The following is a 12,360-nucleotide window of genomic DNA, read 5'->3' as shown; positions in this document are numbered from 1 at the left end:
TCGAGCGGTGGCCTCGTGTACACCAACCCCCTCCCCTCTGGCACCCTCTGAACACTTGGACATTCCTCTTTATTGTTCACATTCCAACCCAGCACAGTCACATGCACACGCGGATAAAAAACCTCACGGCCACAGCCCCAGGAGCCCGGTGGGGGCGGGGCCAGCCGGAGCAGGGGCGGGGCCGCGGAAGACTCCTCCTGTCGAGCCTCCCCCGCGCTCGGCGTTTGCATAAACAAGCAGAGAGCTGGAGAGGCGGCTCTCCGGCTGCACTGGCGAGAGGGGAGGGTAGATTACAGGCAGGTGTGGGGTTGGGGTATGAAATAGGGACTTGTGATCACAGCAAGGGGTATGTGACACCATAAAAACCCTCCTCCCCTCTCTCCTCGTACCGGATCCCAAGTTCTGGGGCCTGGCTTGGGCGTGAACAGCACGGAGACGCACGGCGCCCCCTTTAGCTGCGCTCAGAACGAAAGGACTTTTTTTTAAAATGTGTCCTTGGGCAACGCGTAGGGCGCCCTCCGCAGTGAGCGACGGGAAGCGCACGGAGGCTGCGGAGGCAGAGCTGCATGCAGGTGCGGGGAGAAGTGGGCGAGAAGCTAAAGAAGGAAGATTTAGGAGCGCGGGGACTGGGGTTAGGGTGGGGAGGATGAGCGAATGGGTACCATACTAGACTGGAGAACTAACTAAAAGGGCGTGGACATAGCGACTCCTCGACGGAGTCAGCCTGGTAGAGGGAGTCTCTGGGGACGCAGAGAGGGCTCCTGAAGCTGGCAGGTTGGTCGGAAGTAGAGGATCACAAACACGGCAGGGAAGTCTCGTCACTGCGAAAGGGACGCGGCATCCATCTCTGTTCGGGAACTGAGGAGAGAGAAGGTCTGAGCACCGCCCCCCCCCCCCCCCCCCCGCAAATACGTCCTCTCCCCCTTCCGTCCTGAACCAGAACTAGGGCGGGGAGCACTGGGGAGTCCCGGGCAGCCGGAACCGTCCGCCCGCTTTCACTGCACTGAAACGAGCCTGAGGCCGGTACTTGTGTGAGCCGCAGGGTGTTTATGGGCCCCCGCCGGGGTTGTGTAGTCAAATGGGAGTGACTGCGAATCTGTGTCGGTCTAGGTGTGTCCCAGTGACAGCCTCAGTCATCTCCAAGTGTCAGAAAACCCGCTGGCGCAGGTGCATTTTCCCTGGCTGGGAGGGGATGAGGGCGGGCGGAAGGAAAAGGGTTGAGGATTTGGTCCTTTTCTCCCACTCGGGGGTCCCACCCTGCTGCTTCGAAGTCGTATTCATTACCTTCGAAAATGCTCAGTTCTTCAGTCCAGGGTGGGGCAGGACGGAGGGTGGAGAGAAACAGGTGAGCTCTTGAACACGCAGCACCCTCAGCCTCCTCCCACCCACCCACCGCACATCTCGGATTTCTAGGACCCCATCCTCAGCTCCCCCTACACCCCTTTCCACCCCCAGCCTCCCTTAATTTTCCTTGCTCCTTCGGAGGACTAGGGGAGCCGCTCTGAGGGGTCCTGGGTCGGGAAGGAGCCAGCAGCCCGAGGCGCCCCACCCACCTCACCTGGCCTAGTCTCCGCTGGGGCCGCCGCCCGCGCCTCCCCGGGCGCCCCCGGCTCCGCCCGGCCCCCCGGAGCCAGGGCCCTTCCGGCCGCGCTCTCCGCTCTTTATCTTCTTCCGCGCCATGTGGCCCCGGAAACTCGCCTGGATTTTGGCGGCGGCAGCGTTGGCACCTGGATCGTCCAGCGGGATGTCTAGAATGTCGTCATCCGGCTTGGAGCAGGCGCTCTCCTGGGGGCGGGGCAGGGGGTTGCTTGTGGGGTGACTGGGCCGAGATCCCGCGACCGTGGGGTCGGAGGAGAGCGTTGGGGGATTGAAACAAGGGCGACGAGGGAGTGGGAAGTGCAGAGAAGGGAGCCACTGGGGTGTGTGTTTGTGTGGGCATGCATGGCGCATGTCCCTCCTGGGCAGCGGTGGACAAAAAGGAAGGATCATGGTCAAGTGGACTCAGCTGTGTTCCCAACTGAGGCAAGAGAAGTGCACGGGTAGGTGGGATACAGCCAGGTAGCCCTGAGTGAGGGAAGCACCATCACCACCAGCCAGTTAGAGGAGCTGCTCAACTGACGAGTGTGAGTTTGGAGGTGCAGAGTAAACCACAGCTGGGACTCATGCATGTGGTTGCCTTTCCTCTTGCCCTCAGAAAGGTCCCTTCTGAATCCAGGATTCCTGGGAGAAGGTTTAGAAGAATCAACAGAACAGTTCCTTGGCAAGAAAAATCACACTGGAGCTCAAAGCTGGGAGAGGTGTGAAGATGGACATTACCTCTCAGTGAGGCAGTCTCCCTCCACCCACGGGGAGAGGCCAGGAGCTATTTTCCCTTGGACTCTCCATTTTGCATCTCCTCAGGATGTACTCAAACACGGAAGAGAGGAGATGGTCTGAGAGAAGTTACAGGGACAAGGCTTCACTCCAGAATAGGACAAAGGAAAGATAAGCAGGAGCAAGAAGCCCTTTCCACACTCAAGAGGAAGAATTGTCAATAGCCTACCATTTGACCATTGCCCTTGCTCAGGCATAGTAACATTGTTTTACAGATGTTATTCTTTCTTAGTCCTGACAACAAAGCTATGTCATCTCTTTTATTGTTATTCCAGTTTATCCCTAATAAAAATGATGATTAGAGTTTTAAAAACCTGGATTCCCATTGTGGTGCAGCAGAAACTAATCTGACTAGGAACCATCCCTAGGTTCGATCCCTGGCCTTGCTCAGTGGGTTAAGGATCCGGCGTTGCCATGAACTGTGGTGCAGGTGGAAGATGCGGCTGGGATCTGGTGTTGCTGTGACTGTGGCATAGGCCGGCAGCTGCAGCTCTGATTAGACCCCTAGCCTGGGAACCTCCACATGCTACGGGTGCAGCCACTTATTGGTGGACCAAAGATTCAAACCCTTGTAGGTCAGGGTCCAGAGTACATTTTTAACCTCTACTCTGCAGGATAAGCAAAGGTAGTCAAGAAAATGAACCAAGCTCTACCACTTGCTGAGTAGTCTTGGGCAAGTTTTCTAATCTTCTATCTCAGTTCCTTCATCTGAAATCAGATACTTAATATCTACCTCCTGGGGAAGAATAAACAATGTGAAATGCAGGAAGTTTCTGGCACAGTCTAGTTGCTCACTTAATGGTAGTGATCATGATTCCTTTAAATAATAAAGTTGATCCCGAATAGTTGTTTTTGTAAGTTAAAGTGGTCGGACTAAAAGCACTAAGACCCACCCCCAGGCTCCAGGTTTCTGTTTTTCCTGCAGCCTGCCCTAGTTAAGGATAGCAAGAATTAGGGAATTGCTGGTACTGATTTCAGAGGCAAGGCCCTGGAATGGAGAGGGCCTCAGCTCCCCACCCCCTAGCCCCTTTGTTGCTCAACTTTTGTGGCAGCCCCTTTGAATCACTCAAGGTGATGATGCAAGGTAGGAAGTAGAAGGTTACTGTGGAGTTAGAAAGGCATTTCTCCTTTGAACTGACCCTCTGTCCTCTAGGAATTTTCTCTCTCTCTTTTCTTCCTGAGGATTTCTACTGCTTTCACTGTGTTTTGCTTCTCCAGCATGAGATGACCAAGGTCTCATGTAGTAATAGTAATTCAGTCCTATTCCTTTCCCCTCCCTCCATCACCCAATCCTGAAGTGGGATGCCTGTGAGTGGGGCTTCAGTGGTCACTGCTCCAACCAGGTCCTGCCCGTGGAGACTCTGGTTTAAATTCCAGATCCCTAAGCCCAGGTTTACAAATGGCTTTCTCTCATCATGGTTCCCAAGGCTGTCTTCATTTCCTAGACTTTATAGAGTTCTTCAGTTTGTGCTCAAGGTGTCCACAATTAATTTAAATGCTGTTAAAAGGAGTTAAAAAGGGCTAATATGGCTGCGGAGGGGCCCAACACACTCTTTGTCTTTCCTGGGTCTAGCACGCTCTCCTTGACTTTTATCCTCGCCTATAACAGAAATGACTCTTTTGGGATCCTTGGTTGTCAGGGCTCAAGCCTTTCTTGGGATATTCTTAGGGAACAGTGAAGCTTCTTCTCAAAAGAGGACAATGATCAAAAGAACATTCTCGACCCCCTCTCCTCAGCTAGCAGCTGTAGAGGTTGAGCGGAAGAAGGGGTATCTTCTCCCAAACATGCTAAGACCCACCTGCTGTCACCACCCACTGCAGCTGGATCCAGAATGGAACAACAGGCAGAGCCACCCCCAACACTCTACGCCTCCCTGGAGTCAGCTCCCTTCTCCCTCCAGCCAAATTCTCAGGGCAGAGGTGGAGGAACAGTAAAAGGAAGCCAGGAGGGGTCACGGTGCCTGGGCTGGTGCCTTCCAAATCCAAGATCTGGTAATGTGTGCCTGAGAGGTTTGCACCAACTGGGTGGGTGGGTGGGGGGCTTCTGGGAAGGGGGAGGCAGAGGTGGACATTGCACTGGTGGGTGAAACACAAGCCATGGCTTGTGATCCCATATGGGCACATTCCTTCACTTCTGAGGGTCTCAGTATCTTCATCCACAACTAGAACTTGGTCTAGATGAATAAAGTATTCCTCAGCTTCCAAATCCTGAAAGCTTTGAGAATTATCCCTGCCTACTGCTTGTTATATGCTGCGCCCTGTGCCAAGTGCCTCGCACACATTACCTCATTGAATCACCATTTTAGTGGTCAAGAAACATCGAGACATTTTGTAACTTACCCAAGGTCACAGGGCTGACAAATAGTGATGAGATTCAGAAACCTGTGCAGTTAACCACTGCTTCAGGGCAGGCAATTAATTATTTCTAGGCATTCAGCTGGACCAAGTCAACTAGATTAGCCAGGAAAAAAAAAAAGAAAGAAAAAAAGGAAGAAGATCCAAAAAAATGTTTCCTTGCCTTTTTATATTAATTCAGGAAAGTCAGATATATGTGACTATGGAAATTGGCAACTGGTACATGTGAATCAACAGCTCCTGCTCTTAAAAAAAAGAAGCAGATCTGTTTGCTTCTCCTCATTTATATTTGAGTGTCTGTATGGAGGAGAAAGAAGGAAATAAGGCAGGACTAGGTGTCACCCAAGCACCAGATCAGACAGTCTGCAAGGAGAGTCCCAGAATGGAAGGTAAAGAGGGACCTGTCCCTTGCCGCCCAGATGCATGTCCTAGCTTCCTCCCAGCACTAAGCGCAGCCCTCCACAGAATGGGGATGGGTAGGAAGATGCTCAGTCCCAGCTCTGTCCCAACCCTCTGCCCCTGTTATCTCTTCTTGACCCCCTGCACAGTCTGACAATGGTGCTCTCTCCTGCTCCGACCTAGGACAGGACCTGAAGGGGGAAGGCTCCTGTGTACAGAATGCACTGGAGGAGGTGACCCAGGGCGCTGGGCCACTGGGATAATTGTGTATTTACCTATTCTGTACTGATTGGGTGGGTAGCTTCTCCCTTTTTTTTTAGGGGGCACTTATTCCAACCATGTTTACCAACCCCTCAACATGCCTCATGGGCACTCAAGAGCATTGTCCAGGGCAAACCAGAGCCTACGGGGCAGGGACCTGACATTTTACTCTAATTAGTCCTGCGGGAACCAGCAGAGAGGAGCTACATTCCTTCGCTAGCTTCTCGGATTCTTCACTCTCTCACCTCTTTCCTCTGCCTTCCTTCCCTTCTGCATCATTCTTACCATCTCAGCAGTATTTCCTCTCCCCTGCATTCATATCCAGAACCCACCATCCATTTATTTTCCCTACTTTGTAAAACACGGCTGGGGGTGAGGAATCTGGAACCTCCATTAAGAGCCCATTCCTCCTTTCACAACCCAAACCTGCTTCTTGAAGAATAACAAATGGAGGGGAAAGGCTGGAAGAAAATATGCTCTTTCTCCAAGGGATGGGATTGTAGATGATTGACATGTTTCTTTTTTTATACTTTAGTTTTTAAAATTTTCTGTTATGAGCATATTACCTTTATAATGAGGAAATGTAGTAAATATTTATAGGAGAGGTTAAAGTACAGCTATTGGAATCAAAGAAAGCTAGTGTTCTGCCTCCACACTTAGAAGCCCTGCCTCCTTGGACAAATCATTTAATCTTTCTAAATCTCAGACTGCACATCTGTAAGATGGGGAAAATATCTACCTCTCAGGATTGCTGTGATGGTTAAATATAAAGCGTTAGGTACATGACAAGAATTCACAAGTTGACAACTATTATTTGTATTAGTAAGAGTTAAAATCACAACACCACAACCGCTTGCCCCTAAGTTCTTTCTTCCTCTTGGTACCCAGACCTAGGGAAGTCTCACCTCTTCTAAACTAGGCTATTGTCTCCTTCCAAATCTTGTTTTTCCTTTTGTAATCCATAGAGTGGAGGGTGGGGGGAAGACAAACTCATAACCTCTTGTATCATTCGCTGGGATGACCAACCAGTTGAGAGTATAAGGACTTTATAGAGTAGGGTTTTCTCCATATGTAGGGGCTAAAAATAATAAGGAAATAAACAAATAAATTGTATGTATGTATGATTATTGTACTCCTCTAGTGCCAGGAGCCGGATCCTCTGCCAGGCGCTTTCATACCCAAGTACCTTAACAGCAACCTGCTTTGACGTTAGGTCTCCGTGTGGGCGCTGACAAATTGCAGACACTTCCTTCCCTCGCCAGCAGGGCTCTCTCGCGGTCACTTCACCCAGCCCCCTCCAGGTCTAGAAGGTGTTGGAGGCTGGGCCAATCCCTCCCAGAACCGCACGGACTAGGCTCTTTTGCTGCCCACCATCACAACTAAGCTCGTCAATATGAACTGACTATTTCACCCGACACTGTACAGGACGCGAGGGTCCCGAGGGTCATCCTGTCCGCCCACCGACGGCGGCAACAGTGGGATGGAAAATGGGGTGGGGGCCGAAAGCCAGGGCAAAGGATTCGGAAAGGAGTGGCGGCAGCTTCTCTAGGCGAGGTTTCCAGCGTCTCCTGGGGGGAAGTTCCTCTTCTCCTCTAACCTGCAGCTTCCCTGCTGCAAAGCCTTGCTGAGCTCCCAGTCCATCTCAGATTGCCTGGCGGATGGGCGCCCAGACGCCCCCGCGAGTTAGGGAGCATTTTTCCTGGCTTCCAAGTCAGGCGGACGCCTTCCATCACCCACCACCCTGTGTCTCAGCAGGCACCCTTATTTCTCTTAGGTCTTCTGCACCCTCTTTCACCCTTCACTCGCTCTCCAGGGGCTTCTCGGGCGCCCCTTCCCCTAGACCAAGCTGGGTGCGGGTCCCCCAGGCCCTCGAACTTACGGTGCAGCAGTCCATGCTGGTGTCAGTGGTCCTTGGCTGGAACGGAGGCTGGTGCAGGGCGGGAGTGGGGGGTCTATGAGGTGCCAGGTGCGGACTCTAAAGCGGTGGAGAGCCCGCAGACCCGCGCTGAACCAGCCGCTCAGCTCTCGGGTCCTCTCTCCCGCGCTCCGCTCTGCTGGAGAAAGTAACCTGAGCTCTGCGGCAGAGAAGCCAATCAGGAGAAGCTTTTGGCCGGGTGGGTGGGGAGATTAGGGGGACCACGCCCCCTCTCTGCTCCCTCCGCCTCGCTCCAGCTCCTGCCCCAACCCCTCTGCCTACACATTTCCATCCATTCCTCCTACACATTGCATCCTCCCAAACTCACCCCCTTGCTTGCTGAGGCGGCAGACTGCCAGGCAGATGTATGCCGGCGCAGGCAGAAGGAGGACCCCGACATCCCGTGCACAAATACACTCGCATCTGGGCACAACAACATTCCAACCCACACAGAGAAAACCACGCACCCCTCACCCCATACTTCCACAACCTAGGCTACGGTCCCAGATATGGCGCCCTCTACCTTCCCTCCCCCTCAGTCCTCAAAGAAATGCCCTCCTAAGACTTGTTGAAAAGTACGGTTATCACTGCTGTGGAATAGAGAAGGTGTCAGCACGCAACCAGGTGGTGGGCACATTTAAACAAAAAAGCTCTCGGCACGAGCCCCACCTGCCCATATATGCTACTCCCCAGGCTTACTAAAACGAGCACTTCTTCAACATGTAGGCAGAGTCTGCAAAAACAACTACGTAGACCCTGTACACACACTGTGCAGATACGTGCAGATTCCGTTATGCGCACAAACACGCAATTACCCTACCCGAGATGTCTACGTTATGTTATCTATCTATCTATCTATCATCTATCCATCCTTCTATGTGCCCTGCACCAGACAAAAATCAAATAATCACAACACCCATTTTGTATGCATTTATGCATAGATACTGATGGGAGAAACCCCCTTCTCTTTCACTCCCCATACCAGACTCTCCCCAAGCTCTTGATACACAGCTTCTGAATCAGATAAAAACTGGCCACTCCCACCCTTGCCCCTGGGGAGAAGAAAAATACCCTCAACTCCAGTGTAGGGAAATACCAGAAATCATCAGTTCTTTGGGTTCCTGATGGAGGAAGAATGTGGGTCTTGTGAGAGGCTTGGGACGAGAGATATGGAGGAGCAGCCTGCCACTTTTGTGGTCTCCAGACTCCCCCAATCTGTCAGACTACTAGAGCCAGCAGTGTGGTGTGGTACGTGAAATGGGTGGGACATCTCTGAGAAAACCAGAAAGAATGTGTTTTTCAGCTGAGGTCTCTGAAGAGGGTAGGAAGAAAGGACAACTGTTGCTCAGGTCCTTTGACTGAAGCAGAGGGAGGAGGGGAAAAATGCCCTGTGGCTCTGGTTGGAGCAGGGTTGTTGGAACAGCACTGCTGCGAATGCTCAACCACTGGCCAGTCCTACTTAGTGGGACTGTAACATGCTTCCTACCTAAACGTGCGGGCCATGGGCTTTGCTTGCCAAAGGGAAAATGAATGGGAGGGAAATTCCCATGGCCATTCAGGTTGGGAACAGGGTTAGCCAGTGTGGGCACCCAAGCCAAGCTGGATGCTGGCTGGGGATCCTGGGGCGTAAGAGTGTCTCTCCCGGCATGTTTGGGGCCCTCCCACCCTGGTAACTGAAAATCTGTTCCCCAATCTGTCTCTGGCACATCCTCTATACCCTCCACCTCCACCAAACAGCAAGATGTCCTGGGAACTCAGGCCCTTGCCTGTCTGATGGGCGTCTCTAGGACCCTGGTTTGTGCTAATTCTTGTTGGATTTCAACTCCAGAATCCAGAGGAGAGAGGGAAGGAGGACGTTGGGGGCAGACTGGATATCAGGCCTGGACTCCGTGCTTTTCTCTTCCCAAATTAGAGCCAAGGAATTCGGGATTTAGTGAGTTTGCAGTAAAGTCTCCCAAGTTGCTAGGCAACATCCCTCTGCAGGCTGCGCTGCCTCTGGGCCCTTCTTCCTGCTGGTCAGAGCTGAAGGGGGGTATCTTTATAATGCACCCCCACACAGGGAGCATAGCCCTTTCCTCTTCCTAAAAGATACCTTTGTGTGGGGCAAGGTGTCTCTGAATACCACCAGGCCCAAGGGAGAACAGATACACAACTGTCGGTTCAAGCCACAAAACCAAACCATTTCAGCCACAGCCCTCTTGAGGCGCCTACACAGAACTGGCCTCAGTGCTGTCCTGGGGGATGGGCAGGCACCGAGTGGGGAAAAGGTAGACAGAAGGCAGAGGCCAGAATCGGAAGACAGACACCCATGGACTCAACTATCCAGAGGCAGGAGCAGCAACACGGATGGCCCCATTTAATGACACCTACACACAGACAAACACACTGTCCACACATCCACAGAGCCACGCACTGTGGGCACACTGACATCCAAAGACATGCACAGGAGCGGACCCCTTCACCACCATGCATTAAGGGCACTCACTTCTCCTGGGAAGGGGTTCCTTTTCTGGACTGGGTGGCTGGAGTTTGTCAGCGAGCTCGGCCGGGTGAAACTGAGCCTCTGATTCTTGAATAGATGAACAAGGAAAGGGGACAGAAACACCGTGGAATGCTGGGCCAGGCTGCTTTGGGCAGCAGGCTACCTCACTCTACGAGACCAGATGACACTCGCCGTGGAAGACTGCCTGGCCTCAGGCCTGGTGCCAAGGTCAGCCTTCGGAGTGTTACCTGTTAACCTGCTGGCCTTCGGTGCTGCAGTTATCCTCCTTGACTCTTCAGATTTCAAAACATCTCCTCTGTCTTCGCTGGCCCCCACAGTTGAGGGAGAAGGATGGCAGCAGGCCTGGAAGGGAGAGGAAGGCAGGGAGGGCCAGGTTAGAGAGGGAGCTGGGGCCTGTGGGTGTGGTGGACCCAGCAGGGAGCACGGAGATGGAGGGCACAGGATAGAAGGCAGGGCCAGCCAAGGAGGAGATGATTCAACAAAAGAGAGGATAAAAGATGGATTAGTGGCAAGCTTCTGGGGTCCAATACAGATCCTTCTTGGGACAGATGGAGGGGGATTTGGAGAGAGTTGGTCCTCGTAAGCAGAGAGGAAAGCCAAGGCACATGGCAATCTATTTGCCAATACTTGTGGCTTCCCCTCCCTGGAGTGGGAACTGTCTGAACATAACATCCCAGCTCAAGCCCACAGAGGGACTCCATGGTGAGGCGGGGGTGGAAAGTAGGAGGCTGTGCCTTTGGTGGAGCTGATCTGGGGGCTTCTCAGGTCAGGATTGTACCCGTTTGAGTGGAGGGGGTGAGGGTAGCAGGAAATTCAGTTTTCTCTGCAAATATTTCAGCTTTTGCTGGAGTAATATTTTTAGCAACTTGGTTGGCAGAGGAGGAACCCGGGTACATTTTTAAAGGGGCCTCTGCCAGACGGAGGCCTCCTCCCACCTTCACCCCACATGTCATAATGGCAAGAGGGGAACGTCCAGGGCTCAGGGGTGTGTTCAAATTTAAAAGATTTGCTGGGCATTAGGCAACCATTAGGTCATCTTTACTAATAGTCGCTAGGTGTTATCATCAACATCATTCTCATTAACAGATGTGTCAGGAGTAAATATTTCTTAAACTTGTGCTGTGTGCAGGGTGCTCATGGGGACATGATACAGAAAGCTTCACATGACACATTTGTGAGTTGGGGGGAAGAGGTGAGGACCTCTGAGTGAGCACCAGGTGCTGTGTTGTGCTAGCCACGTTATATGTGTGATTTCATTTAATTCTTACTACCACACTGTGAGTTAGGCATTCTGTTGCCTATTTTACAGATAAGGAAGCAAAGGCTTTTAGGGGTTGAGGAATTTGCACAAGGTTACACCATCATTAAATGGAAGAGTCTGGATGAAACTCAAAACAGAATCATAACCTTAGCCTCAAACCAAGTAGACTTAAAACGTGCTTTCACATCCACAGTTTAATCTGTGCTTTTGAGAACTGTGTAAGGAGGGATTAGTATGTTTAACCCTTTTTTTCTGCAGAGGAAATGAGGTCTAGAAAGGTTAAGTGACGTATGACTTTGATAGCGATAGAGTAGGCACAGGTGGTTGTGGGAGTCCCAAGAGGGGATCATGGATAAAGGTGGAAACCTGGGGGATGTTGGGAGCCCACTGTAAGTTCAGGAAAACCATCAGAACAAAGCAGCCTTGCTTATTAACTAGTGGAGGTGCGAGAGCTGCCTCAGGTCATTGGGTGGGGGATGGGCTGAGGCCTGCCTCCAGATTCAGACCTAGGGCAGGAGTTGGAGGCCCTCCCTTCAACTGACTTGAATACACACCTCACCGGATACTAAGGCGGAGCTACTACTCCCAGAAAGGAAGAGGCGGGCCTTTCCAGCCCCCCTCCCCTTGGATGATAAAACTGTGGCTCACCTGACCCTTGGGCAGAGCTTCCTTGCCTGCCTGCTTGCATCTCTTACAAGTGTCCTATCCTAGTAAATCTGTTTCTTGCCTATCACTTTGTCTCTCGCTGAATTCCTTCTGTTTGGAGGCGTAAAGAACCAGAACCTCAGTGAGTCGGAACAGAGGGTGAGTAACTTGAATGTAAAACCGTGGGTTCAAGTCCCAATTTGGGTTTTGGCTGGGTTCGAGTCCCGGCACGTGGGTTCAAGTCCCAGTCTGTGTTCTGGCTAGGTTCAGGCCCTTCGTGCTGTCAGTTTCAACTTGTCCGGTATGAGACCTCTAGTGAACTGCAGAAATGGGACTAAAATGCAGCTGTTCTAGCTTTGAATACTGTGGGTTTTCACCTCTAGGATTCCCAGCACTTGTACTGGGCTGAAAGGAATGGGTTACAGTGGTTAACAAAACACACATAGTCTTTTTTCTCTTGGCTCTTAGGGTCTTACGGATAAAGTGTATATGTATGTAGATATATGTAGAGATATATATATATGTGTGTGTATATATAGATATTGATGTATATATCTATCTGCATATTTATATGCATGAGATGTAGTTATATATCCTAAAGTAATAAATGCTAGATGCCAAAGGAATGATGCAGACAGTAAGTGTTAT

General features: G+C 51.5%; 1 protein-coding gene across 2 annotated transcripts; it reads right to left on the bottom strand.

Annotated features, from left to right (window-relative positions):
- Positions 1 to 48: 48 nt before the first annotated feature.
- Positions 49 to 7,451, bottom strand: NRGN (neurogranin). 2 transcript variants are annotated; one of them, XM_047752243.1, is made up of 4 exons: positions 7,268 to 7,451; positions 1,559 to 1,785; positions 1,285 to 1,302; positions 49 to 858 (listed from the first exon to the last, which is right to left on the bottom strand). In XM_047752243.1, exons 1-2 carry the CDS (start codon positions 7,280 to 7,282, stop codon positions 1,564 to 1,566), a joined length of 237 nt encoding a protein of 78 aa, XP_047608199.1. In that variant the 5' UTR covers positions 7,283 to 7,451; the 3' UTR covers positions 49 to 858; positions 1,285 to 1,302; positions 1,559 to 1,563. The 2 variants fall into 2 exon arrangements, with proteins under 2 accessions (XP_047608199.1, XP_047608200.1); XM_047752244.1 differs by lacking the exon at positions 1,285 to 1,302.
- Positions 7,452 to 12,360: the final 4,909 nt, after the last annotated feature.

The sequence above is a fragment of the Phacochoerus africanus genome, chromosome 11 (assembly GCF_016906955.1).
Source record: "Phacochoerus africanus isolate WHEZ1 chromosome 11, ROS_Pafr_v1, whole genome shotgun sequence".
Taxonomy (NCBI): Eukaryota; Metazoa; Chordata; class Mammalia; order Artiodactyla; family Suidae; genus Phacochoerus; species Phacochoerus africanus.
Note: the sequence above shows the minus strand (reverse complement) of the source record. Positions and strands in the feature narration are given on the sequence as shown.